This window comes from Chelonia mydas, chromosome 8, assembly GCF_015237465.2.
Source record: "Chelonia mydas isolate rCheMyd1 chromosome 8, rCheMyd1.pri.v2, whole genome shotgun sequence".
NCBI lineage: Eukaryota > Metazoa > Chordata > Testudines > Cheloniidae > Chelonia > Chelonia mydas.
In genome coordinates, this window is record NC_057854.1 from 100,233,606 (window position 1) to 100,259,802 (window position 26,197).

Below are 26,197 nucleotides of genomic sequence, written 5' to 3' on the forward strand. Positions count from 1 at the left end.
GAGTTTGCATATCAAGGATTGAACTCCTGGCTGTATTAAAAGTCAATGTCAAAACTCCCTGTGACTTCACTGGAGCCAGGATTTCACCCCTGGTTTATAATGGAACCATGGTTATAACCTTAATTATGAAGAAATTTTCTCCATAATTAAACTAGCAACACAAAACAAGGCTCTAGCGTGGATTGCCACTCTTAACCCCAGCTATGGCTGGGTGGGTACGTGATTTGGGGTGAAAGGATGAAAAACGCCAAACCTGTGTGGCTGAATACTTTTTAATTAAACCTCAAGAAAAGGGGGGTGGGGAAGGTGTCTGCAGCTCAGTTAATTGGTGGGTTAAGCTCTCAGTTGCTTATTTTGATACAGTGCTTTGGTCAGGGGTCTGGACATGAAAATAAGAGAAGGTGCATTCTCTACTAGTCAGAATGATGTGAAGATGAAAAGCAAACTGTGCCAAGCTGGTTTCAGAGTAACAGCCGTGTTAGTCTGTATTTGCAAAAAGAAAAGGAGTACTTGTGGCACCTTAGAGACTAACCAATTTATTTGAGCATGAGCTTTCGTGATTTACAGCTCACTTCATCGGATGCATACTGTGGAAGCTGCAGAAGACATTATATACACATAGAGACCATGAAACAATACCTCCTCCCACCCCACTCTCCTGCTGGTAATAGCTTATCTAAAGTGATCATCAAGTTGGGCCATTTCCAGCACAAATCCAGGTTTTCTCACCCTCCGCCCCCCCCCCCCCCACAAACTCACTCTCCTGCTGGTAATAGCCCATCCAAAGTGACCACTCTCTTCACAATGTGTATGATAATCAAGGTGGGCCATTTCCTGCACAAATCCAGGTTCTCTCACCCCCTCACCCCCCTCCAAAAACCACACACACAAACTCACTCTCCTGCTGGTAATAGCCTATCCAAAGTGACCACTCTCCTTACAATGTGCATGAAAATCAAGGTGGGACATTTCCAGCACAAATACAGGGCTGAGCAAACGGCTTTTTTGGTGATTTCCTGAGGCACCAAATAGCTGGTTTAACTCTTAAGTGGAGATCATAGAATATCAGGGTTGGAAGGGACCTCAGGAGGTCATCTAGTCCAACCCCCTGCTCAAAGCAGGACCAATCCCCAATTTTTGCCCCAGATCCCTAAATGATCCCCTCAAGGATTGAACTCGCAACCCTGGGTTTAGCAGGCCAATGCACAAACCACTGAGCTATCCCTCCCCCCCTACATATAGGAAGTTGAAATTGGGGTGGTTCAGGTTTAATTCACTCAAAGGGGGAAGTATCTTTACTGCAGCCCCTATGTGTCTTGTGAGTAACAAAGAGAACACATTTAAGCTGGCTTTGAAAGTATTCTGGTGACAGTTTGTTTTGTTTGACTTTAAAAATTTTTTCCATGTTTTATTTTGGTTTTCATCACAAGTGATGCAGTCCACTCTGGGTTTGACATGAATTATATCTCACAAGCAGAGTTGCCGTTACTGAGGTGGCATCTCCCATTTCCTAATGTAACGAAGTCAGGAAGAGAGCTGAATGGAACGGTCCTTGATGGAATGGCTGAAAAAGGATAAGAGGTTGAATGATGGAGCAGCGGTGGGAGGCTGGAGAGTGAACGAGCATAAGGCAGTTCCTGAAACACCAGTTTGTATGAACCCACACCTGTAAGGGAAGGGAAGAAAGCTCCATCCCTGCCTGTGATGTTCTCTCTGTCCAAGCTTTTGCCATGTTGCTTTGGGCTGGCACTGGACTCAGGAGTGCATACCTCTGCTTTAATCCCATAATGAGCTCTCTTGTTTGCCCAGTGAACTACTGCATTGGGGAAGAATGTTTCGCTCCTCATCAGCTCAACCCACGCTTTTGCACGTTGCTCCCGCTGGATGACTTTCTTCCAGTGAAAGAAAAACATGGTACTGAATATCAAGATGTAACATAGCCCTAGGCTCGCAAAGTAGAGAGGCAGCCAACCTGAAAAGCAAGAGCAGATGGTAAGCTCTTTGGTGCAGGGATCACATCTATAAATGCATTTCTCCAGCATGATAGGAGACCTAAGTCTGATTAGGGCCTTTTTGGAGCTATCCTGCTATAAATGACATGAAGTGTCTGTCAGTCATTTGATTTTTTTTTTTAACCCACTTCCATTAAGTATAGGAGAAAATTTTCCCCTCTTTCCCTTTCTATGTGTGGATCTTGGTGTTCGAGGCTAGGGTTCAAGAAATGTCTGAGTGTTAATAAGTCAAATTATATTTTTAGAATAGGGTCCATTTGAGTGAACCTAAACTGCAGCTTTAAAACATGTATGTGATTGCCCTGCACAAATGAGCACCAGTTGAAACTGGTGTTGCCCCCGGTGTTGCCCCTTGTCTATACATTCTTTCTTTGTCTTAAGCTGTTCCTTATTGACTTAAACTAAGGGTCCATGCAGCCTTTTTTGCAATGGTTTTACTAAGTGTTTTAAGTAACACCTTTAGTTAAACCAACCCAACTCTGTGTTTAGACTTTCCCCTGGCAATATGGAAAGCCAGGTTCAAACCCCAGAAGTGCCAGTTTAGATTGAACATGCAGTTTGTATAAAAGTTTTTAGGAAATCGTTTTAAAAATAAAGACCTGTCTACTCTGTGTATAATTATAGAAATTGTAGGCCTGGAAGGGACCTCAAGAGGCACCAGTCCATCCGCCCTGCCCTGCCCTGCCCTGCCCGTGAGGCAGGACCAAGTAAACCCAGACCATTGCTGACAGGTGTTTATCTAACCTGTTCTTTAAAACCTCCAGTGATGGGGGATCCATACCATGGCCATGTGGTATTTTGGGTAAGGGAAGGGCCTGGTCTCTGACTCAAAAATCTACCCTGTTGTGCAAAAGTAGCAATGTTGTTACGATGTAAAGTACTTCGGGATCCTTCAGTGAGAAATGTAATGTCAACACCTGGCTTTATAGTTTAGGCACCAGGGAAACAATTGTTTTTGGCTAATTGAAAGAGCTGCTTTCAGTCTGTGAGGGGCATAACTAGTGCAGAGCCAGCAGTAAGGAAACACAGATAGTGGGATCTGGTTGATGGGGTAATCACCAGGCAAGTAAAAAGGACCAGTTATGAGCTGGATGCAGGAATTACAGGGTGAACTTCTGGCACGTGTTATGAGGAGCTCAGGCTAGATGAGCATACTGGGTCCTTCGTGCCTTAAAACCTACGGCTGTACTGTTACCAAATGCCTTTTGAACATAGCAAATCTATCTGCAGTCCATAATTAAAGCTAATAAAATCCATAGATGCTTAAAGAACCTATATTAAAATATTGCCTCTTCAGACAATCACTTGCTAATGTGACCTTCCCAATTTCCGGGGAGCCGGGGTATTTCTTAAAACTTGCCACAAGAGAACAATTGTACCGGCTTAGCAGCGAGATTGCCTTTCACCATACGTAGTAGTCTGCGGGATGGGTGAGTGATCTTATTTGCTAGTCCATTTCACTTACATAATATTATTATTTGAGATTTCAGAAAAAGAACATCTTAAAGAGGTAATAGAGAACTGATGACTAGTTTTCAGACGGTAAATATGGTACTCACTGATGGGGATAATCATTGTTTACCCACAGCGTGCTCTTCGAAGAGGTGTGGGTGGTAATCACAGGTCTGTGCTGGTTCCCATCCCCGCTCTGGAGCGGGGAGACCAGGAGGGATTTTGAAGGCACAAACACACTGAGATTACAGCCGCTGCCTTTGCTGTAACAGAACTGTAGCCGCTGAGCATTCTGGGTCTCACAATGAAACAATGGCGGCTGCTACAGCTGCATCAGCAAGAGCTAGAATATCAGCCTAGGGTGTTCAGGGCCCTCCTGGGGCAGAGGGCCTCCATAATATCTGGTGGCATAAAATTAACCCATGTTGTGTCTTGGAAATTTCCCTTTGAAAGGAGTGAAACGGATACTAGAAATGTGACTAAAGCTGTGTCTACACTAGAGACTTTACAGCAGCACAGCTGTATCCCTGCAGATGTGCCACTGTAAGGTCTCCCTGTAGCCGCTCCATGCCAACAGGAGAGAGCTCTCCCGTTAGCATAATTATAGCACCCCCAACGAGCGGCGGTAGGGCTGTCCACACGGGCTGGTGCTTCTCTCAGTGTAACTTGTGTCGAACAGGGGTGTGTTTTTTCACACCTGACCAACAAGTTTTATCAACAAAACTATAGTGTAGACAAAGCCTTACTCTATACAAAGCCAGAACTTCCTCCAGCTAGCACCAAAACCAGGGGCTGATCTATCACTGTAGACACCGCAGAGATTTGGGGTGGTATGTTCATAGGCTTGGCAGAATTTGATTTTTGTGTATGTATGTGTATATATATATATATATATATATATATATATATATATTTTGATGGATATCAATGTTTATTTTTAAGCATTTTTTATTTCTATTGATTTAAATTTTCACAGTTGAGGGAAAGGAAGGGGAAGGTTATTATTTAATGACAGCAGATGTTGAGATTCTAAAAGTTAAAGCTTTAAACGGTTAAAACACAAACTACCAACATCGCATATCAAAATATACAAAGTAAATATCCTCACATCAGTCTCTGTTAAGTTTTAAAGTAGCATTTTGCTTACTTTGCCTATCTGTACATTTCAATTGTTATCCATGGAAATATTTTTTCTGGGTTTGTGGGTGTGCTGGGGTGAAACTGACGTTCATGGACAGTTATCAATGATGACAATCTAAACCTTCGGAGCCTACTTAGTCAGCATTCCCCCACCCCACCCCACCCTATACACAGATTTAACCTAGCAGAAGTTTTTTTTACTGATCATACAGCCAGGAGCCTTTACAGCTGAATCTTACAGCCTAACCTAACCCTGTAGTTTTCAGCGGGCGTGGGGAGATTTTCAGTCCCTCCCCCAAAATCACTCTATCACAGATTCACCATGAGTACTTGGTGGGCTATAGCAGTGGTTCTCAACCTTTCCCAGACGACTGTACCCCTTTCCCGAATCTGATTTATCTTATGTTCTTCTCTTCTTCCCTTCCCCCCACCCCGCAAGTTTCACCTCACTTAAAAACTGCTTGCTCACAAATTCAGACATAAAAATACAAAAGTGTCACAGCACACTGTTACTGAAAAATTGCTGACTTTCTCATTTTTACCATATAATTATAAAATAAATCCATTGGACTATAAATATTGAACTTACATGTCAGCGTATAGTATATAGAGCACTATGAACACGTCATGGTCTGTATGAAATTTTAGTTTGTACCGACTTCACTAGTGCTTTTTATATAGCCTGTTGTAAAACTAGGCAAATATCTAGATGAGGTGATGTACCCCCTGGAAGACCTCTGCGTACCCCCAGGGGTCCACTTACCCCTGGTTGAAAATCACTGGGCTATAGGATAGTCATGAAGCACGAGGGGACAGGAGGGGCTTATACAGCCCCATGTGCCCTGCACCCACCCAGCATCCAGGTGAGGCCCCATGTGCCCTGCACCCACCCAGCATCCAGGTGAGGCTCCATAACCACCTCCTAGAGACATAAGAACGGCCCTACTCGGTCAGACCAAGGGCCCACCCAGCCCAGTGTCCTGTCTTCCGACAGTGGCCAGCGCCAGGTGCCCCAGAGGGAACGAACAGAACAGGGAATCATCCAGGGATCCCTCCCCTGTCGCCCATTCCCAGCTTCTGGCAAACAGGGGCTAGGGACCCCATCCCTGCCCACCCTGGCTAATGGCCAACTATTGAGTGCCTAAGCTCTGGGCTTCCCATGTGCTGCATAATACAGTTCTCGCCCTTCCAGCCCCTAATTCTCCCCCCCCCCCCCCCCCCCCCCCCACTCACTCACTCACTCACTCACTCACTCTCTTCACCCCACCTTCCCCTCCCCTTCTCAACTCCCCCCGCCCCTCCCGGAACCTTTGGTGCCCGGAACCCTGGCGCTGGCGGCGCGGCGGAGCCGGCGGGGTTCGGAGGCGGAGCCGCCGCATGTGGGGCGCCGGGGGGGAGCCGATGGCGGGGGCTCTGCAGCAGGTCTCCGGCCTGTACCGGGGGGCGCTGGCGCTGCGCAGCCGGGCCGTGCTGCGGCCCCTGGGCCTGCTCTCCCCGCCGGCCCGGCTGCTGGCGGTGCCGCGGCGCCCGGCCGCGGGGGGCGAGCCCGGCCTGGAGGAGAACCCCTTCTACGGGCGGTACCGGGACAAGATCCAGGCGCTGCGCAGGTGCGGGGCCGCGGGGGGCCCCTGGGGGAGGGGGCCGCCCAGGGGGATGGGGGGTCACTGGATGGAGGGGGGCAGCCCTGGGGGATGGGGGGGTCACGGGGATGGGGGGGGTCACTGGGATGGAGGGGGGCCGCCCAGGGGGATGGGGGGGTCACTGGGATGGAGGGGGGCCGTCCAGGGGGATGGGGGGTCACTGGGATGGAGGGGGGGCCGCCCAGGGGGATGGAGGGGTCACTGGGATGGAGGGGGGGGGCCGCCCAGGGGGATGGGGGGGTCACTGGGATTGAGGGGAGCAGAGACTCCTGGGGGATGGGGAGCTGCCCGGGTGGAGCCCCCCCTGGGAGTTGGGGCTGGAGCCCTCAGGCATTGGGGTTCTGACAGCATTGGGAGCAGGGGGAATGGCACGGGGGGGGGGGGGAGCTGGTGCTTGGTGGGACTTGGGGGTCAGGGGTGCTGGGAGAGGCCCAGAGTTTGGGTCTCCTGGAAGCAGATGGAGCCTTCAGAGTTTGGGGGGCAGTGAGGGCTTGGGGCTCTGACGAGAATGGGGCACTGCAGGGGGAACGAGGGGGGAGCTGTGGAGTGCTCTGGGGTGCGGTAGATGGGACCCTCCAGAACGTAGTCTGGGACATGGTTTTCTCAAAGGTCTAGATATTACACATCCAATCCGGGATCCACAAACACGGTCTGCTGATATAAACTGGATATCTGCAGATTTGCAGGGCTTTAACTAGAAACACTGAGAATAGAAATCTGTGCTACGGAAAGTCAAGTTTTAAAATGCCAGAATGGTAGTAGCCAAAATGTAGTAATAGTCTCAGTTTTGTTTCAGATCCAATCCAGGTGTTTTTGAATCCCGCATGGAGAAACGAAGTGAAGTGAAAAAGCAGCCAGTGGGACATTCCAAGCAAATGGAATTTATCAGATATATGGAAGAAAAGGCAAGCCCAATTGTTAACTTCGTTCAGTATCATGTTCAAATTAGCTTCAAAATGTCATCTTTTACAGCTGTAATCCTGGAATGGGAATTACTGTCTGGAATTAAAAATGTTCCTGTTTGCTATTTATATGGTGCCTGAAAGTACAAGGCTCACTGAAAATATGCAAGACAGGTGCTTGCCCCAAATGGTGATATTGCTAGTAAATGCTGTGTTTGAATCTTATTCAAAGTGTTTGTGATCAGTCCCAGATCCATGAGGTCCAACTTGGTTGACATATTCTCTCACCTTCATTTTCTTTTTATGAATGAAACAAACTATTGAATAGTATTGGATCTGGAATGGGTCTTTAGAGAGCCTCTGACGTTTCCCAACTTAATGCTGAACAATTAATAAAATGGAGTGATTAGGCAGTTGCATATTGATTTTGTAATTAATAATCTACATTAATTTACTCCTATTGTTGATGTTTACTTGTCCTGATCCAGTATTTTATCTAGGTTAATTGCATTTTAAGCATCTTTACTACTTATTCCCTTCCAGAGACACTGCTAGAATGTTGCAGGGACACCATCTTCTCTTGGTGGGCATGAAGACTAATGCAGAGTTAATTTTTCTACAGCGTTTTTCTTTGTGTGAAGTATCAGTGCACCACTTACCCAGTCTAGACTGGTGCATTGAGTGTATTGCCTTCAAGTGCACTGCCAGGGTTACAGGACTGCTCCACCAGGTGGCCCACCACCATCACCACACCTAGGGTGCTGAAGTTTTGCTCATTCACACATTGGGTGCATCCCATTAGGACTTCACATTTTTATGAGCTTGAGTTGCATGGACGTGTACAGGAGTTCAGGTCTGAGAACTGTGGAAATCCTCCATTGGTTGATTAAGAGGCTGGAGGGACTGAGCTGTGAGGAAAGATATAGGCCCTAAGTAGGATATATGTCCTGTTAAAGTCAATGAGACCATTTATGCTCACATACCTTGCTGGGTCAGCTCATAAAAAAGCTACCTGTAGCTTGGCTAGGCAGGGACGAAAGGAAGACTTAACTTCCTATAAGTATTTGAAGTTGTTAACACCAAGAAGGGAGGGGAATTATTTTCACTCCATGCATCTGAAGAAGTGGGGTTTTTACCCACGAAAGCTTATGCTCAGATAAATCTGTTAGTCTTTGAGGTGCCACCGGACTCCTTGTTGTTTTTGTGGATACAGACTAACACGGCTGCCCCCTGATACTAGTTTCTCCAGGTTCATTTTCACCACTGTTAAAGTGAGCATGATTTGAAATCTTGTTTTACTAGATCTGGAATATACTTGCTTGCTTTAAAGGTGTTGAAACTAGTTTTGGCCTGTCCACACGAGTAGTTAAATAATTTTCTGTAACAGTTAAGGTGGAGACGGTTGCTGACGAATACAGGCAGCCGTCTGCTGTGAACAGTGTGTAGACAGGGGCCATGAGAAGTGCTGGAATCTCCATTGTTTGAGGCTCTTTAAAAGAGACAAGGTTTTGAAGCAATGGGCAATCCTTCATTAGCCACAAGGGTGGGCATGTTGTCTTAACTGATATTTCCTTTGCTAATTTCTGTTGTTCTTGTTTATTTGTAATACCCCAATGTGCTTCAAGAACAGAGCAGAGGAACAATGCCGTGGGTATGACCTCATGTTAAAGAAAGCCTGTAGGTCTAATTTTAGACCTTGTCAATGCCCCTTTAACAACCAAGGTTACTAACTACATAGGTATGTCCTCTGGTTTCTTCACTTCCACTCACAGGGCACGTGCTCGAAAGGTTTTGTCAATGGGCCTATTATGCTTGCTGGATATGGCAGTATAAATAACATGAAAACAAACTTTAAAGGCTTATTTTTAATTTTAGGCAGAAGCCTTGGGCACAAAGGCATCAAAGGAAGGATTCACAAAAGATAAGGTAAGATAACATGGACCTCCACATCTGGCTGTGGTGTGCATGGAGATTAATTTTAAACACTGCATTATCCATAGACCAGTTGTTGTGTGGGATGCAGGAATCCAAAATTCCTTGTGTTGTATCTCATTTTAGGAGTTTTTTTAGTACTGCAATAGCCTTAAAATCCCAGAGTAGTTCAGAGGGTTCCATTCCTATCCTTGTCTCTGTGAAATATTGGAAGTCCGTGCTATTCTGGGGATCAGTCTTGAGTGCACACAGAAATTGATACAAAAAATTAAGCTCCCTTTAGAGCTTATTGATGCCTCTCCTAGTTCCATCAGAGGAGATGCTGCAGAGGGACTGTATTGTGGTTAATATTTCAGTGCCAGCAATCTCCTTGTTTAAAATTGTGAAAGCTACTAACAGAGCACATGCAGGTAATGGTTGAAAGGGAAAAGGTCACAAAACATATTACGAGCACATGAGTCTTGTTGCAGTTAGATTCCTGGAACCAACATTTACCATGTATCTTTATGGATTCTGTTACTTAGCTCAGTATATATTTCCTTTTCTTTCCATTGTAGGGCTATCTTATGACTTACCTTTTTTTTTTTTTTGGACAATTAAGTGTACCAGGGTATGGTTTAAATGAGATGTCATTTCTGAACTTTCTGCAGCCTGCATTTGTCCTGTGTAACGTACCAGTGAATTGCCTTCATTGTGACTTCTTTGTGCTTTCTGTTGCAGACACTTGATTCAATACTTAATGTTGAAATGGTGAAAGAGAAAACACCAGAGGAAATTAAACAGGTGATACATTTACATGGAAATTTTACAATTAAATGTTAATCGTCATTCTGGAATTCACTTATTAGTATTTTACGTGTGAGGTTGGAATGTGTATTAAGAAGAATTGTGAAAATAAAGGCATCTCTTTCAGCCAAACATTAAAAAAAAAAATTAAATAGAAACAAAAATGAAAGTTGTCTCGGGGTTAGGTAACGTGACATGGGACCTTTCGCCTTTGAGTAGATCAGCAGTTTATATCTCGACCTGATCAGTCAACAGTTGCCGTCAGTGCAACTGGCAGTGTCCGAACAATTGGAGAAGCGTGGCGACCGAATTGTCTGTTCACCAGCTGCAGTCAGAGTTGAAGCATGTTGGTGGGACATCTTGAAGGAAGCTAATGTCGCCGGGGCTACACCTATTCTGCGGTTCTTCAGAAGAGCTGACGGCCCTGGCTAGCGCTAACAACGCTGAGAAGGAGGGGAGGGAAGTGAATGTTTATTAACAACAGTAAGATGAAAGGTGGTTTTCCTGGTACAGTTGTGGGCATTCCACTGAGATTTATTTTCCTCTTTTTGTTTTTTAAAATCTGCTTCCATTCTACATATCTGAAGCAGCCAAACTCAAGCAGAGTTTTTCTGTTTGCTCATCAGATTGTGAGGCAATGGTGTATAATAGGGTACCTTGTGTGCACAAATGTCTCTAGGGCTGCACCACACTTCAAGATTTCATTTGTTAAAGGCCCTTCTGAAGATTCTGATTAAGTATCAGGGATTAAAGGGAGGCAGTGTTTAGCAGTTAGAAAAGAGTTTTGAGAGTCTGGGTTGTATTTCTGTCACTGACTTTATTAGTGACTTTGGGCTGGTCGTACAAATCACCTTCCCTGCATGCACAATGAAAAGAACTTAATCAAATGCTTTGAAATTCTCGCAAGCAAAACACTATGCAAATACAGAGAATCATTAAAAATATAAGTACTATCTTCTGATGGGAAGGGTCTTGTACATTCCTTACTTAGAAATAATCTTTTGCTTGAGTTCTGTGTTTGTGAAAAGTCACATGGTCTGAAGCATTTCTCACCATCACTAAACTGTGGGCCACCAAATCTGACCCCATTGTTTATGGCAGTTGTCTGGTTGAAATATGTATTATTTGATACTAGTAGTATTGGAACATGAAATTACAGCTTTCAAAAATATATGGAAAAATTCCCCCTGCCCTGATGTACTTACAAACGAAGATTAGTTGATAAATGAATACTTTTAAAGGTGTTTAATATTAAATGCTAGATGCTTGTTTATGGTGTTAATCATATATGGCTTCCCTCCTTTCTTACAGATCTGGAAGCAGTATTTTTCTGCAAAAAATACAGTTTATGCGGTTATTCCTGTAAGTAGTTACTTTAACAAAATGTACACCAGGGAGGTCAGCATAAAAAGCTTTCCAATACAAGCTTCCTTTCCTCTAGGTGTCTGTTGCTTGTAACAACAATCGCTTAATGAAAGTAAGGTTTCTAACCCCAGTCTCCTTCCTTAGCTGACCAGCCATAATTCTGCATGTAAGATCAGTAATTTGAAAGTCAAGCTTCTTAGGCTTCCGTTGACCTCAGTGGTCTTTGGAGAAGGCCCCTGGTGTATATTAAATGTTTAGTCTTCATACTTTCCCAATTGTTGACTTTCAGAATCAGTAATGCCTGTGGTGTCACTCTCCTTTCTGCAGCACTGGGATCACACTCAGGTCTCTCTCATAGCAGTGTGGGGTCTGTTAGACCAGAATAGTTCCGAAAAATTTCAGCCAGAACGGTTTATCCATTTCCAAGAACGAGCCTAGGGGAAAATATATGGCTTTTCCCATGTTAAACAGTTCTGGCGACCTTTTCTCTAGTGCCGCATGCTTTGGAGCAAAGACTTGAAAATTTGTAGTAAGGTGGCTTTTGTGTCCAGGGTGAGTGTTGTGTGTCTCCAAGGAAATATGCCCAAATTCGGTAAAAATCCTTGTTTCAAAGCAGGGCAGATCAAAGTGCACTATGGAACTTTTCGTGTGTGGCAGCTGAATCCATTTGGACAGTTAGTGTGTATCAGGCTGCTGCAGGGTAGATTTACACCTCAGCTAACTGCAGTCTTAGACAATCCCAGCTTTTCAGTGACACTCCATGAGCAGCCTCTCCCAATTCATTTAGCCTCCCCCCTTCTTTCTTTTCTAGGCCCTTGGTCTGGAAATGGCTTATTGTTTGATTTTATCTCTCTTCCCATCACAGCTATAAACCTGGCTGTTGTGTTTTGAGGGGGAGAGGAGTGTAGGGGAATTCCTTATCTGGGCCAGTGTTTTACCTTTCCTGCTTGGTTTCTTTAACAACCCCTTTTGATCTTACTCCATAGCAAGTAACCCACCATAAACAAATACAGAGGCATGTATCATATTCATAAATATAACATAGATAATTCTCAGTTCATCATAGCTAAGGCTGCGATTTAGTCACGGAGGTCATGGCAGTCACAGATTCCGTGACTTCCATGGCTTCTTCGGCTTCAGCTGTCAGCGGCTTGCAGTGGGGGCTGCAGCCAGGGCCCCTGCTCCATGGCCATGGCTGCAGCAGGGGCCGTGTGCTCCCCTCACAGCTTCCCAGGGTCATGCACCACTCCCTCCCCGCGGCGGCAGTCAGAGCTGTGCACTTGTGGCTGGGGTTGGAGGTGGGACTGTGTGCCCCTGCCCCACAGCTGCAGCCAGCTCCGGAGCAGGGGTTGTGCGCCCCCCCCCCCCTCCATGGGTGCTGGAGCTGGGGCTTTGCCCCCCCCCCCCCCATGGTGGGGGGCTCAGTTTGTCAGTGTTCCCCCCCGCCCCCCCCCATGGGACTCCTGCTGTCATTCCCCCTACCTAGCCCTGCGCGCCGGGTTATTTTTAGGAAAGTCATGGACAGGTCACGGGCTCCCATGAATTTTTGTTTATTGCCCATGATCTGTCCATGACTTTTACTAAAAACAACTGTGACAAAATCTTAACCTTAATCATAGTTGCTCATTCCTTGAGCACCGTCCATCCTGTGCACTGGATGAGGCAGAGGTCCCGTGGAAAAAATCGTTTATGATCCTGTAATGAAAGACTGGATCATGCCTATGTGCAAGAGGGTCAAATTAAGGTTGCACAAGCAACCTGAATTCTGGCATTTCCTAACTTTTGAGTACTTGACTTTGCAACCTTAATGTCCTTTTAACATAATGTTTGTGGGTAATAGAAAATATATATACTGAAAGAGATTGCTATTATTGGCAATAAGATGTGTCTCCAATTAAAGCTGAGTAGATCTCAGAAGAGAAACAATCTTTTTGTTATATATTGCACCCCCTTTTTATCTGAGAGGTTGTGGATGGTTCTAAAACTTCAGTATAAACCAGATCTTGTATAAGTAGGGGAGCAATGCATGGTGCATGTTGTTTAAGGAAGCAGCTGCATTTCAGTAGCCTGCAGTTTTACTTGGCTGGATGCTGAATTATCTCTTTACAGTGTCCAAAAGGAGTCTAGGAGCTTCATCGTTCGAGCCCTGCAAATCCGCGGATATCCGCTTTATATCCGCAGACCATGTTTGCGGATCACGGATGGATGTGGATCCAAATTTTATATCTAAAGCCCTGCAAATCTGCGGATATCTGCTTAATATCCACAGATCATTTTTGTGGATCAGGTGCAGATACAGAATTTTTGTATCAGCGCAGAGCTCTATTCGTAGTAGAGCTGAACAGCACATTTCTCCTGCCCTGAATATTTTATAATCTGTATTAGCATATGATGCAGCAAAGGAGCAAAGAAAACAGCAGGGAGGGGATATTGGGGAACACTTGAACGAAATTACATTGCTATGCAGGAAAGGCATGTGTGCAGCATGGTGGAACTCGCATGTTTGTGGGGAACAATATAACTTAATAAGATAAATATGATGTACGACTCACTTGAATGATAATCTGGCTTGTACTGTAATAAAGAGCAGAAGAGAATCTATAATGTAAGTTCCTATGGGTCAGCAACCTGCCTGTTTGCTTGTGTATAAAGCACCACCATGCACTCCAGTGGAACTATATTGGAGAAAAAAAAGTATAAGTCTGAAGCGTAGACATTTTTCAAGAGATAAAAGCTTTGAATTCCAAGAGTTTGTTACTGTCTTCCAGGGACTGCATTGTCTAGAAAGGGTGCTGATGATACTTAGGCAATTAAGAGCTAACTATAACTTTCCATTCGCTCATTTCTGCAAACCTTACCAATTAAGGCAGCCTGACTTGCTTAATTGTTAATATTTACATATTTGAGACCGACTGTATATGCAGGTTGAACCGTATAAAGGTTAATGGAGTGACTGAGTGATAACTGTGTATCCATTATTTTCATGTTGTGAAAGTTAATTAAATGATCTTGTTTCATCTCCAAAGGCAGAGAAGTTCGATGTAATGTGGAAGCGGGCCCAGAATTGTCCATCAGTAAGTGTGATAGATACTACATGCATACACAGCTTTAATGGATTTCTTCTACATAGAAGTTAGAGTAGAAGTTTATAAACTTTTGACCTTTTGTTATTCAGATTAATTGTCGTAACTTGATTGGTAAAAGCCATTTGATCAAGTATTTGTTTTAGCGGTCAGTTAAAGACAGCAGGATGCTCATATCCGTCAAACATTTCAGTATGGGCATAACAGGCAAGGAGTTCTACAACCAAGCAGTCTCCCAAGCTTAGTTTTATGATGGCGATTTAGCTACATGCCTCGCATTCACCGTACTAGGTGTCATGTAGTTAAATCGCCTGCATGCGGCTCTGTGGAGAAGCGAGCTTTGTATGCTACAGCGAGAACCCTGTGCATCAGCACACTGTCTGGTGTGTCACTTCTCTTTCAGGCCCCATGTCATCCTTTCTCTTTGTGTGTGATAGTGTTACAGATGCAACACTGAAGCCTATAAAGCCAAGTAGACCAGAAATCTCCAGAGAGAAGTTGCTTTCAAGTTGCTGTGGGACAGAGTTAGAAAAACTAAACAAATGTGAAAGCTGTTCGCCTCTCCTCGTCCCTGACTGACCTTCTGTGACTTTAATCCCTCATTGCAGCATCTGGGGAGAAGGGCAAGATTGTCGGGAGTGCTAGGCCACCGTCTCATTGTACAGTAACTGCTCACTTAACGTTGTAGTTATGTTCCTGAAAAATGCGACTTTAAGCAAAATGATGTTAAGCGAATCCAATTTCTCCATAAGAATTAATGTAAATGGCAGGGATAGGTTCCAGGGAATTTTTTTTTTTTTTTGCCAGACAAAAGACTGTATATACACACACACACACACACACAGTATAAGTTTTAAACAAACAATTTAATACTGTACACAGCGATGATGATTGTGAAGCTTGGTTGAGGTGGAGGAGTCAGAGCGTGGGGTATTTCCCAGGGAATGCCTTACTGCTAAATGATGAACTAGCAATTGGCTGAGCCCTCAAGGGTTAACTCGTTGTTAATGTAGCCTCACGCTCTACAAGGCAGCACGTATGGAGGGAGGGGAGACAGCATGGCAGACAGAGACACGCACCATGTGTGTGAGAGAGAGAGATGCGCATTTCCCCTTTAAGTACGCTGACTCCACTCTTAAGTACACTGCCTTGTTAAGTTAATCAGCAAGCTGAGACTGCAGCAACTGCTGCCAGGAAGCTCCCTCTGTCCTGAGCCCTGTCCTGTGTCCCCCTGCCCTATGGAGAAGGGGTAAGCGGGGAGGCAGGAGCAGGGGGGAGGGGGACACCCTGACATTAGCTCCCCTGTCTCTTCTCCCCCGCCCCCAGCAAGCAGGAGGCTCCCAGGAGCAGCTCCAAGGCAGAGGGCAGGAGCAGCACATGGCAGTGGGGGGAAGGACAGCTGAACTGCTGGCAGTTGATAGCCTGCTGGGCGACTGCTGCACAGGGACCTTAGGGAGTGGGGAGCTGATAGGGGGGCTGCGGGTCCACCCTGATTCCAAGCCCCCACCAGCTACTTCCAACGGGCTGCTCTTCCTGCAAGCAGTGGACAAAGCAGGCAGCTGCCAAAGGACGTTATAAGGGAACATCGCACAACTTCAAACGAGCATGTTCTCTAATTGATCAGCAACGAAACAATGTTAACCGGGACGACTTTAAGTGAAGAGTTACTGTACCATACTGTTCACTGTCCGGTTTTAAATGTCTCAAAACACTGTTACTGAACATCTTCCAGGAGTCCCTCCCGTGGCAGTGAATCAAGCGATTCTGAGAACACAATAAAGTTTAGGGTCATGAGTCTTTTAAATCTGAGCTTCTAAAACTATCTGCTAGGAAATGTGAAGCTGGCATGTTGTCTGCCTGGAAGATCAATGCCCCCTCTCTCCACAAAGCATAGTAAGGCTCAACCCAAGCCTTTGTGTGTTTCCTCCCCATCAGGAAGGCTTTCCTGGTGGTGGGGAAAGGCTTCGGGAGGAGGCTGGCAGCAGGGAAATGCTCCAGCAGCTCCCTTTCAGTGCGGTGTGTAGCTACACACCACAACGTGGGCACAGCCTATTTTTCACTGTAGCTACACGTACCCTGCACTCCAGCCCCAGTGCAGAAAAGCCGTAAGCTCTGTCTCTGTAACCAACTCCCCGCTGTGACTCCTAACAAGGTTGCCAGTTAGGTCCCATTTCGTGCAGGGGGATGCCCATTTACGCTGACGTGGGCTGGGAGCACATATAACGCTGACTGTCTTTTTCTCCGCAGTTCCTGTGTGCTTTGCCAAGGAAAGAAGGCTATGAGTTTTTTGTGGGGCAGTGGTCAGGGACAGAACTGCACTTCACCGCGCTTATAAACATTCAGGTGGGTGTATTTTCTTGTATTACTCTCCAGGGTTAGGTTTGAGACTCCAGCTGTATTCAACTCTGAGTGACGTCTAGATACAGATGTATCTTTAAACAAAACTACAAAACCAGGCAATAGTTTGCATGGTTTCCTCCAGCTCCGTGTCATGCAGCATGTACAGTGCTGGTGCATGATTTCAAATGAGGCATTCTAGTTCGGTTGTAGTGTATTTCTTCTTGGTGTTGTAAATGAAAGAGGTTGTAATCGTCTCAGATGTTTGTTAGGCCCTAACGCTTTTTGTTCCATCTGATTTGCCATACTAGATCAAACAACTGCTCTTGTGTTCTGCAACCTTACCCTACCTGTTCGTAGTCTGTCTACTCAATTAAGCAAGGTTTCCTTTCACACACACACCAGCAATCGGTTTATGCTGAAGTATTTGACTGCTCTTCTCTTAGCCGGTGCATATGAGTCCAGAAAATCATCCCAACCTTTTAAAAATCCATGCATGGGATTTTTCTCTGATTTGCAAGTTCCAGTTCCACATGCTTCAGTCTTCAGATTCGGCAAGCTAGGTAGGCTCAGACTGGCTCAATACATGGATGGGAGACTCCAAGATTCAGTTTGTGACATTCATTCCTCTGAATCAGAACTTGATAATCCCTTGTTCATTGCCTCCCACAAGCTTTCTTTAGGTTCATCTATTAGCAAAACACCCCTGAGATCCAGTGTGCTAAGCCGCCTCACTCTTCCTTCAAGTCTTTTCTGGAGTTGCTTCTTTTTCATTTGCTTTCCAGTTTGGCTTTTCCCTCCACCACTTCTGCCATCTTTCCTTATTTTGTTCCCTTTAACCTTTGAAATATATTAATAAACAAGTTAAATAAAAAAGTGTGGGGAGAACCACAGGGCCAACAATGTACTTAACGTAAGCTTCTCTTGTGACCTTTTCAGTTTATCATCACTCACTGACCTTTGTCTAGCTTAGATTGTAAACTCCTCAACATGGAGGACAGCACTGGGTTTGTGAGTAAAGCACCATGCACTCTTGTGGTGGTACAGCAATAATCATAGAATATCAGGGTTGAAAGGGACCTCAGGAGGTCATCTAGTCCAATCCCCTGCTCAAAGCAGGACCAGTCCCCAACTAAATCATCCCAGCCAGGGCTTTGTCAAGCCTGACCTTAAAAACTTCAAAGGAAGGAGATTCCACCACCTCCCTAGGTAACGCATTCCAGTGCTTCACCACCCTCCTTGTGAAAAAGTTTTTCCTAATATCCAACCTAGACCTCCCCCACTGCATCTTGACACCATTACTCCTTATTCTGACAATAATAATTATAATAGTTCCTAGCTCTTAGATAGTGCTTTTCATCAGGAGATCTGGAAGCACTTCACAAAGGAGGTCAGAATCATTATCTCCAACCCATGCTGCAGGGTGGTACTGCACTGCTGGAAGTGCCATATTTTCGGACTTGAAACCAAAGAGCTGACGGTTTACAGCCACTAAACGTTCCTTGGTACCTCTTGCAAGAATAGAGAAGCTAATCCTGATTGGTCATTCAGACACTGACACTATAAATGGCCTCTCCATTTTTAATTGGATAAGGTATTCCCTTCCGATTCTCAGTTGAAGTAGAGTGATGTGTGCTGTAAAACAGTTGATGTCGTTGACCCCAGAGGAAGCTTCATTTCTTTAGTGGATGAAATGTTTCCTGGTTTTGGTTTCTAAACAATCGTGGGATCCTTGAGCATGAAATGTGCTATATAAACATCAAATTGAATGATTATATTTTGACCATTTGCAGCATTGGAGTCCGTAAATTCGTCACATCCGACATAAAGTAGTACCATAGACATGGAAATTGTCACTGTCGTTGTTTTCCCAATTTTGGCACTATGCCACTGACTCTCAAATAATAAAAATGGTGCCAGTTCTGATGATTCCATGGTGAAGTTTATAAATTTGATGAAATAGATATGTGGACCCTTCAGTGGAGTCCTATAATTTAATATAGGGGATATTAAGCAGTTCTCTAGTATTTCCTTGGTTCTGTATTTACTGCCTTATGAAAATGGGTGAGTCATAAATAAAATGTCTATAAAGACCTTGGCTTCTAACTCCTCTATAATTTAATTTTGTTGTATACCAGCATAGTTGTTATTGTTCGTTTTAGACAGGCTTTCTAATTTCTCTTCTCTCTATGATTAGTTTGACACCTATATATTATGTACTTAAATTATCATCTAGAATAAACCTTTTCTAACACAAAAGGTGTTGTCCCAAACGTGAGGTAACTCTGTTTTGGACTTAATTGTGACACATAAAGATAAATGGTTTCAGAGTAGCAGCCGTGTTAGTCTGTATCCGCAAAAAGAAAAGGAGGACTTGTGGCACCTTAGAGACTAAAATTTATTTGGGCATTAAGCTTTTGTGAGCTACAGCTCACTTCATCCGATGACGTGAGCTGTAGCTCATGAAAGCTTATGCTCAAATAAATTTGTTAGTCTCTAAGGTGCCACAAGTACTCCTTTTCTTTTTATAAAGATGAATGAATCAGTGGACTGGAAGCTGGTGGTTGCCTAGGGACCAGTGATCATGACTTGATTGCATTCAAATTGGGCAAACAAAGGAAAATCCCAGCCAGTAATATATTTAACGTGGTGCTTTAAAAGAGCTAATTTTCCAAAGATGAGGCAAATTATCAGAGAAATTGATTGAGGGGAAAAATTTAGACAGAAAAATATGAAAATTGAGAGTTATTTAAGAAGAGTTTATTAGATAGCCAAAAAGTTATGATTCCACAATCAATAAAATGGACATTTTTGCTCAAAAGCCAATCGTGGTTCAGTGGTGAAGTGAAGCCAGCAATTAGAATTAAAAAGGCAATAGATAACAAATGGAAAAGGGGGGGGGGGAGATAGCAGTCAATATACATTAGAAAGTCTGAAGGGTAGAAAATTGATCAGGGAAGCTAAAAACATCAGAGAAAAATGGCTGACAGGGCTAAGGACAATGAGAAGGAGGTTTTAAACATGTTGGGAACAAAAGAAATCACAGCAATGGGATAGGTCCATTACTAGATGTAGATGGTAAAACTGTTAATGGTGCAGAAAAGGCAGACGTGCTCGTTAATATTTCTGGTCTGTATTTGTAACAAAGCAGGATAATGTACTCCTATCACATGAGGATGATGAAGTACTTTCTAGTCCATTAGTGACTGAGGATGTTACATCTACTACGGATGCATATTTTTAAATCAGCAGGCCCAGATAACTTGCACCCAAGAGTAATGAAAGAGCTGGCTGATGAGATCTCTAGTCCTCTGATGTTAATTTTTAATAAAACTTGGAATACCAGGGAAATTCAGAAGACTGGGTGAGAGCTAATGTTGTGTCAATTTCAATTAAAGGATGGGAATATAATTAATGTCAGTCAACATGGTTGAAAGGAAAATAGGTCTTGTCAAACGCACCCGATTTCATTCTTTGAGGCAATTCCAAGTGTGGTTGATAACGATAACTTAGTAGATGTAATAGACTTTTGTAAGGCATTTGACTCGCTACCCCATGACGGTCTGATTTAAAAATTAGCACCATACAGCATCAGTAAGTACACATTACATGGATTAAGACCGGCTGACTGCAAATCTCAAAAAGTGGTTTTCAGTGAGGAATTGTCATCAAATGGGGTGATGTTTTTAGTGGGGCTCTGAAGGCAGCGGTTCTAGGCCTGACGTTTTCATCAGTGGTCTAGAAGTAAATACTGATAAAATTTGCAGATGACACGCAGATTGGGGGAGTGGTAAATAATGAGGAGGGCAGGGTAGTCGTACAGAGGCATTTGGATCATTTGGTAAACTGAACCCATACCAACGTTTTTAATACAGCCATTTGCAAAGATATATATCTAGAAACAGTGAATACAGGCCATATCTACAGAATGGGGACTGTGTCTTGGAAAGCAGTGACCTGAAAAGGATGTAGGGGTCATAGTGGACAAGCAATTCACTATGAGTTCCCAGTGCGATGCTGTGGCAAAAAGGGCTAATGAGATCCTTGGATGTGTAAACGGGAGTAGTGAGAAGGTGTTCAGGGAAAGGATTTTACCTCTGCACATGGCATTGGTGAAACCAAGCCTGAGTAAGGGAATAGGGTCCACGTTTTAAAAAGGATGTTGAAAAATTGGAGAGGAGGCAGAAGAGAGAGAGAAAATGATTCATAGGCTGGAGACAATGCCTCGCCGTGGGTGATTTAAAGAGCTCAATCTGTTTAGCTTATCAGAAGGACAACTGAGAGATGACTTGAGTACAGGATATATAGGCTTTCACAGGGAGAAAATACCTGGTACGACCGGGCTCTTTAATCTAGCTGAGGAAGGCAGAACACAAACCAATGGCTAGAAGCTGAAGCCAGCAAATTCAAGTGATAAACGAGGCACACATTTTTATCAGTGAGAGTGATGAACCATAGAAACAAACTACCAAGGAAAGTGGTGGATTCTTCATCTCTTGCTGTCTTCAGATCAGGACTGGGGGCCTTTCTGGAAGTTATGCTGTAGCTGAACACAAGTTATTGGGCTCAATCCAGGGGTAACTGGGTGAAATTTAATGGTCTCTGCTATACAGGAGGTCAGATTAGATGATCTAATAGTCCCTTCTGGCCTTAAACTCTATGAATCTGTGACTTACTGTTGGCTACAGACACACAAGTGCAAATAATTGACTCTTAATTAAAATGGCCTCTCCTTGACCTTGCTAGGAGGACAGTGGGGAGACTCTGAATAAGTGAGTCTATGCACGCAGTTGATATTCAGATTCTTTATTAGCAGACTATTAAATATGCAATAAATCTAGAGTTTTTCTAGGGCACTGTGAAGTCTCTCTCTTATCTCCTGCAGACCCGAGGTGAAACTGCCTCTAGCCAGTTGATCTTGTACCATTATCCTGAACTTCAGAAGGAAAAGGGAATAGTGCTAATGACAGCTGAAATGGACTCCAGTTTCCTGGTAAGAGAATCTCATATTGTTTCCTTAGTGTTCTTCTAAGATCTGATATCTACAGCTATCCATTGAATAATTAACCTAGGGAACAGCAGAAAAATTCCCGAAGTCTGCAGACTGGGTGTCTGGTGATTGTATTTTATGCCGCGTCTAATCCCCCCCGCCCCCCATTCTTGACGATAGCATAATTCAGAAGGATAATTTAGAAAAGTGCAGAATTTTGGAGCCTCTGTTTCTCTTTTTTAGGGAAGGGGATTTAAAGAATAATAATAAAAAGTTGGCACTCCCCAGCAATGTTAAAACACACTTTTTAAAGTTAACACTGATGGACAAATCAGGAGGCCCTTTTTTTAAGCCTGCAGTGGATTTTCTTTGTGCCTTCCCGTACCTCCCCTGAGTGAGGATGTACTGCCACTTGGATAGCTCTCATAGGACATGTAATGAGCTTATGGGACTCATGTTGCCAATAACATGACTAGCACGCGTGCAGAATGTTTTATTAGAGGATGGGCTGTTAAAGGGCGAGAGTGTAAGGTCGTTTCATGTTGTTTGGAACAATCTGCCAAAGGAAGTGATGGATTCTCCATCTCATGAAGTGGTCAGATCAATATTGGACGCCTTTCTGATAGATGTACTTTAGTCAAACACAGTTATTGGATTCAGTGCTGAGGTAACTGGATGAAATTCTATGGTCTGTGCTGTGTCAGACTAAATAATCTAATGGCCCCTTCTGGTCTTAAAATCTATGAATGTAGATACCTTAACTCTGCATTTCCACACATTGGCAAAACAAAGTGTGACATTTTACTGTAATGCACGTTTTCTTTTCCTCCAATATTAGTTTATTTTCAATCACCCCAATGTTCTGTTGTTGATAATTTCCAATTTTAACTCCATTACCAAAGTTTTGTTTGTGAATTATATTATATTTTATACATAAGTATATTCTATCTTCATACTAGAGCGAGGCAAATTCTCAAAATAAAAACCTTTCAGTGAATGTTTGTATGAATTTTTAAACACATTTGTTTCATCTCTCTGCTTTCTGTAATGTTTCTATAAACTAATTTTACATCCTCATTCCACTGTTTTTACTCATGAACAGGATCCCCTGCTGCTGTTTATTTTTTCTTGTAAATGTCCTCTCTTGAACATTTCACAATCTCTTTATTAGCATTTTGCTCACTATACAAGCAGGCAACCGTTGTAAGACATACAGTACCCACTACACATATGACCAGACAGAGAGATAACCGTCTGTTATCTCTTGCTGTGAAAGGAACCTGTTGGGGACGCGTCACATCCTGGTTACCTGCCTTAAGAACATAATTTTCAGTATAGACATAGAACTCCTTAAATATTATCCGTACACACATTTCACAGTGATTATGATGTCCAGTGGGCTACTGGATCTTGGTAGAGACCTCACATGCCACCCTTTAGTGAATTATTATGCATACACCTGACACAGGGGATCACTGTAAAACTCTGTGTGCCCCGTGTGTCCTCTGTCTGTCGGCACCAAGAAGTTCCTGGGTCACAAATGTTCATAGAAATAGTTAGTGTGGAAATTGGAGAATATTCAAGGAAAATGGATTTTTAATTCAGAAACCATGCTGTGGGCAATAAAAATAAATAGGGGTATGGGATGGCTGCCATATCAGGAGTGATTGAGACTGGGACTTTTCAGCTGGGAAAAGAGATGACTAACGGGGGATGTGATAGAGGTTTATAAAGTCACGACTGGTGTGGAGAAAGTAAATAAGAAAGTGTTATTTACTCCTTCTCATAACACAAGAACTCGGGGGGTCACCAAATGAAATTGATAGGCAGCAGGTTTAAAACAAACAAAAGTAAGTATTTTTTCACACAATGCACAGTCAACCTGTGGAACTCCTTGCCAGAGGAAGTTGTGAAGGCCAAGACTATAACAGGGTTCAAAAAAGAACTAGATAAATTCATGGAGGATAAGTCCATCAATGGCTGTTAGTCAGGTTGGACAGGAATGGTGTCCCTAGCCTCTGTTTGCCAGAAGCTGGGAATGAGCAATGGGATGGATTACTTGATGATTACCTGTTCTGATTGTTAGTTACTCATCCAGTCAGGAAACTGAGGCATGTGACTCAGAAGTCCAATCAAAATGAACCAGCACAGCTTGGCTATTGGATATGCGTGAAGAACTGCTCCCAAGCAGAACATTTTGAATAATTTTCTATAATTAATAAAACTGAGAAAATTCCAGTCTTTTTCTCATATAGTTTCCAAACAGGTGAAATTGGTCCTTCTCTTTGGGCCATGTCTGCACACAGAATTGAACCACTCTAACTTATATCTGTCTAGTTAAAGCAGTAGGACACTTCAGCGTGGATGCAGTTATGCTGATGTAAAGGTTCCTTACACCAGTATCGCTTACTCCTATATGGGAAGGGGAATAAGTAGGGAGGCCACTTGTCTGGCTTTGAAACAGACAGTCCTCATTTGGGCTGCTTTGTCCTCTGTCTAATATTGGGACAAAACCGGATGTAGTTGTGTCTGGTATTGGATGAGGGCACCGTCTTTAAGAGCGTGCCACTCCACCCCTCTGCCGTGACCTTGAATGCACCGTGTGGGGTGACCTCCCACACACCATGCATGCGAGGTCATGGTGGGCAGGCAGGACTATACCATTCCCTGAAGTACCTGAATGTCAGGTTGACTGAGAGTGGCCACCCTAGGAATAAGCCATACCGGTATAAAGCACCTTTATACCAGTATAACGCTGTCCACATTAGCGGTTGTACTGGTATAACTATGTCTATAAAATAAAATCTCACCCCTAACTGACAGAATTTTATACTGCTATAAAAACTGTGTTGTTCAGAACTTTGTTCTGAGTTCTTTGCCTAGCTGTGTTTAATACAGAGTATTATTGAAAACTTTTACGCAGGAAGTCTGACAAGGAGCAGAGGGGAAAGTTAAGGCGTTCAGAGTGTTGGAGGGAGGGGAGCATGAGAGGGGTGGTGGAGCTGTGGTTCCTGAAATGCGTAGCTATAAGGAGATGAAGTTAGTAGGAGCAGCACAGAGGTAAGTAGGTCAATGACAAGATGGATCAGGCTTGTGGAGAACTTTGAAAAATGTGAACTTTGAATAGAGTTAGGAGCTGAGTAGGAAGCTTGCTAAGGCAACAGAAGCAGACTGAAGAGGGATCTGTTTGCAGCTTTTCAGCAACCACAGAGCTTTTTTGAAAGGCAAACTTACTTTCATGCCAGAACTGCTACTTGCGCTATTTTGATAAGTTCTTTTTTCTTTCTTTTCTTTTTTAAACCTTACAGAATGTCCCCGAAGCTCAGTGCATAGCCAATCAGGTGCAGCTTTTCTATGCGACAGATCGTCCAGAGACCTATGGATTAGTGGAGACCTTCAACCACAGACCTAATGAGTTTAAGTACATGGCCGTTATAGCAGAGCTTGAGCAGAGTGGACTTGGAAGAGAACTGAGACCTCGATGGGACCCTGATAAAGCATAAAGTGTCTGATTTGCACAGCATCTGGGCCAGATGCAACTGAAATTACTCATTGGAAAGGGTCCTTGACACAGGAGTTTTTTTAATTGGGGGCAAACTCCACTTTTTATATGGGGCCTGTTTGCTCCAGAGTTGGGCTGGACAGAAGAAAGATTCAGGGAGTGATATTCACCCCTGACTATTTTGTATCGGTGCAAGGAAATTTGGCAGCCTAACTAGGGCCGAATGGGAACGACGCACCTTAACACCAACTCATCAAAACAACTCTTTCAATATCTAGTGCCTGAGTGCTTTATTCCTTTGGAAATGATCAATCAAATGAGAGAAGAGAGGTTACTTGCGGGAATATGTCAGCCACTGGGGGGAGAGAGAGAGAGAGAACAAAGGATGGTTGTGTTCAGTAAAAGCTATTTGGAAGTTGCCCTCCACTATAACTGCACGGGTCAGTGATTTTTATCTTGTATGAAGATTATAAATTCCCCGCTTTCATCCAGCCGTGAAAAGATAATGCAGTTGATGATCCAAGACAGGCTCCTCTTTGTTGATTAATGTGTGGGATTCCCTACATAAGATGCATGCTTTGCTTTCTATGCTAGTGCAGCTGAGGACAAAAAACACTCAGCTGACTTAGATTTGGCTCTGGGAATGTCAAGTTTTTTAATTGAGACATGAACTTCATTCAGGTGCCCAGCTGTTAGGTGACTGTATTGGAGATCATTTCACCGATGACAGGATGTGATAAATGGGGTTTTCTTTTTGCATATTGGGCTTTCTAAAGTGGTCCAGCAGATAATTAAATTGTTTTAGAGATCATACTAGTTCATTTTCAGATATCGTCTAGACAGCCAGCTCTTAAACATGTCAGCATTTGAAAGGGGTAAAATATAGCTTTCCTTTATCATTTGGGAAAGACACTGTATACAACATTAAAAATGGTCGGGAATAGAGAGCTTTGTAATTCTGTTCAGGATTACCATGGGATAACTCCTATGCACTGGAGTGAATGTATCACACATGATATAACCGAGCAGCCATTAAAGTGAGTCTGCCTTAATAAA

At 43.7% G+C, this 26,197-nt stretch overlaps 2 protein-coding genes across 2 annotated transcripts; one reads left to right on the forward strand and one right to left on the reverse strand.

Moving 5' to 3' along the window:
• Positions 1 to 1,179: 1,179 nt before the first annotated feature.
• TEX38 (testis expressed 38) lies at positions 1,180 to 2,663 on the reverse strand. The gene has a single exon (XM_037907917.2). The coding sequence runs from the start codon at positions 2,040 to 2,042 to the stop codon at positions 1,461 to 1,463; it is 582 nt and encodes a 193-aa protein (XP_037763845.1). The 5' UTR covers positions 2,043 to 2,663; the 3' UTR covers positions 1,180 to 1,460.
• Positions 2,664 to 5,949: 3,286 nt separating this feature from the next.
• Positions 5,950 to 26,197, forward strand: ATPAF1 (ATP synthase mitochondrial F1 complex assembly factor 1). The gene is made up of 9 exons (XM_037907916.2): positions 5,950 to 6,211; positions 7,041 to 7,149; positions 9,022 to 9,072; positions 9,799 to 9,861; positions 11,176 to 11,226; positions 14,256 to 14,303; positions 16,560 to 16,655; positions 21,535 to 21,642; positions 24,948 to 26,197. The coding sequence occupies exons 1-9, from the start codon at positions 5,982 to 5,984 to the stop codon at positions 25,140 to 25,142; spliced, it is 951 nt and encodes a 316-aa protein (XP_037763844.1). The 5' UTR covers positions 5,950 to 5,981; the 3' UTR covers positions 25,143 to 26,197.

Coding starts and splice junctions, on each gene's coding strand:
- TEX38 (XM_037907917.2), bottom strand. CDS start 2,042: ATGCTGGAGAAATGCATTTATAGATGTGATCCCTGCACCAAAGAGCTT.
- ATPAF1 (XM_037907916.2), top strand. CDS start 5,982: ATGTGGGGCGCCGGGGGGGAGCCGATGGCGGGGGCTCTGCAGCAGGTC. Junction 11,227..14,255: donor CAGTTTATGCGGTTATTCCT/GTAAGTAGTTAC, acceptor TCATCTCCAAAG/GCAGAGAAGTTCGATGTAAT. Junction 16,656..21,534: donor CCGCGCTTATAAACATTCAG/GTGGGTGTATTT, acceptor TATCTCCTGCAG/ACCCGAGGTGAAACTGCCTC.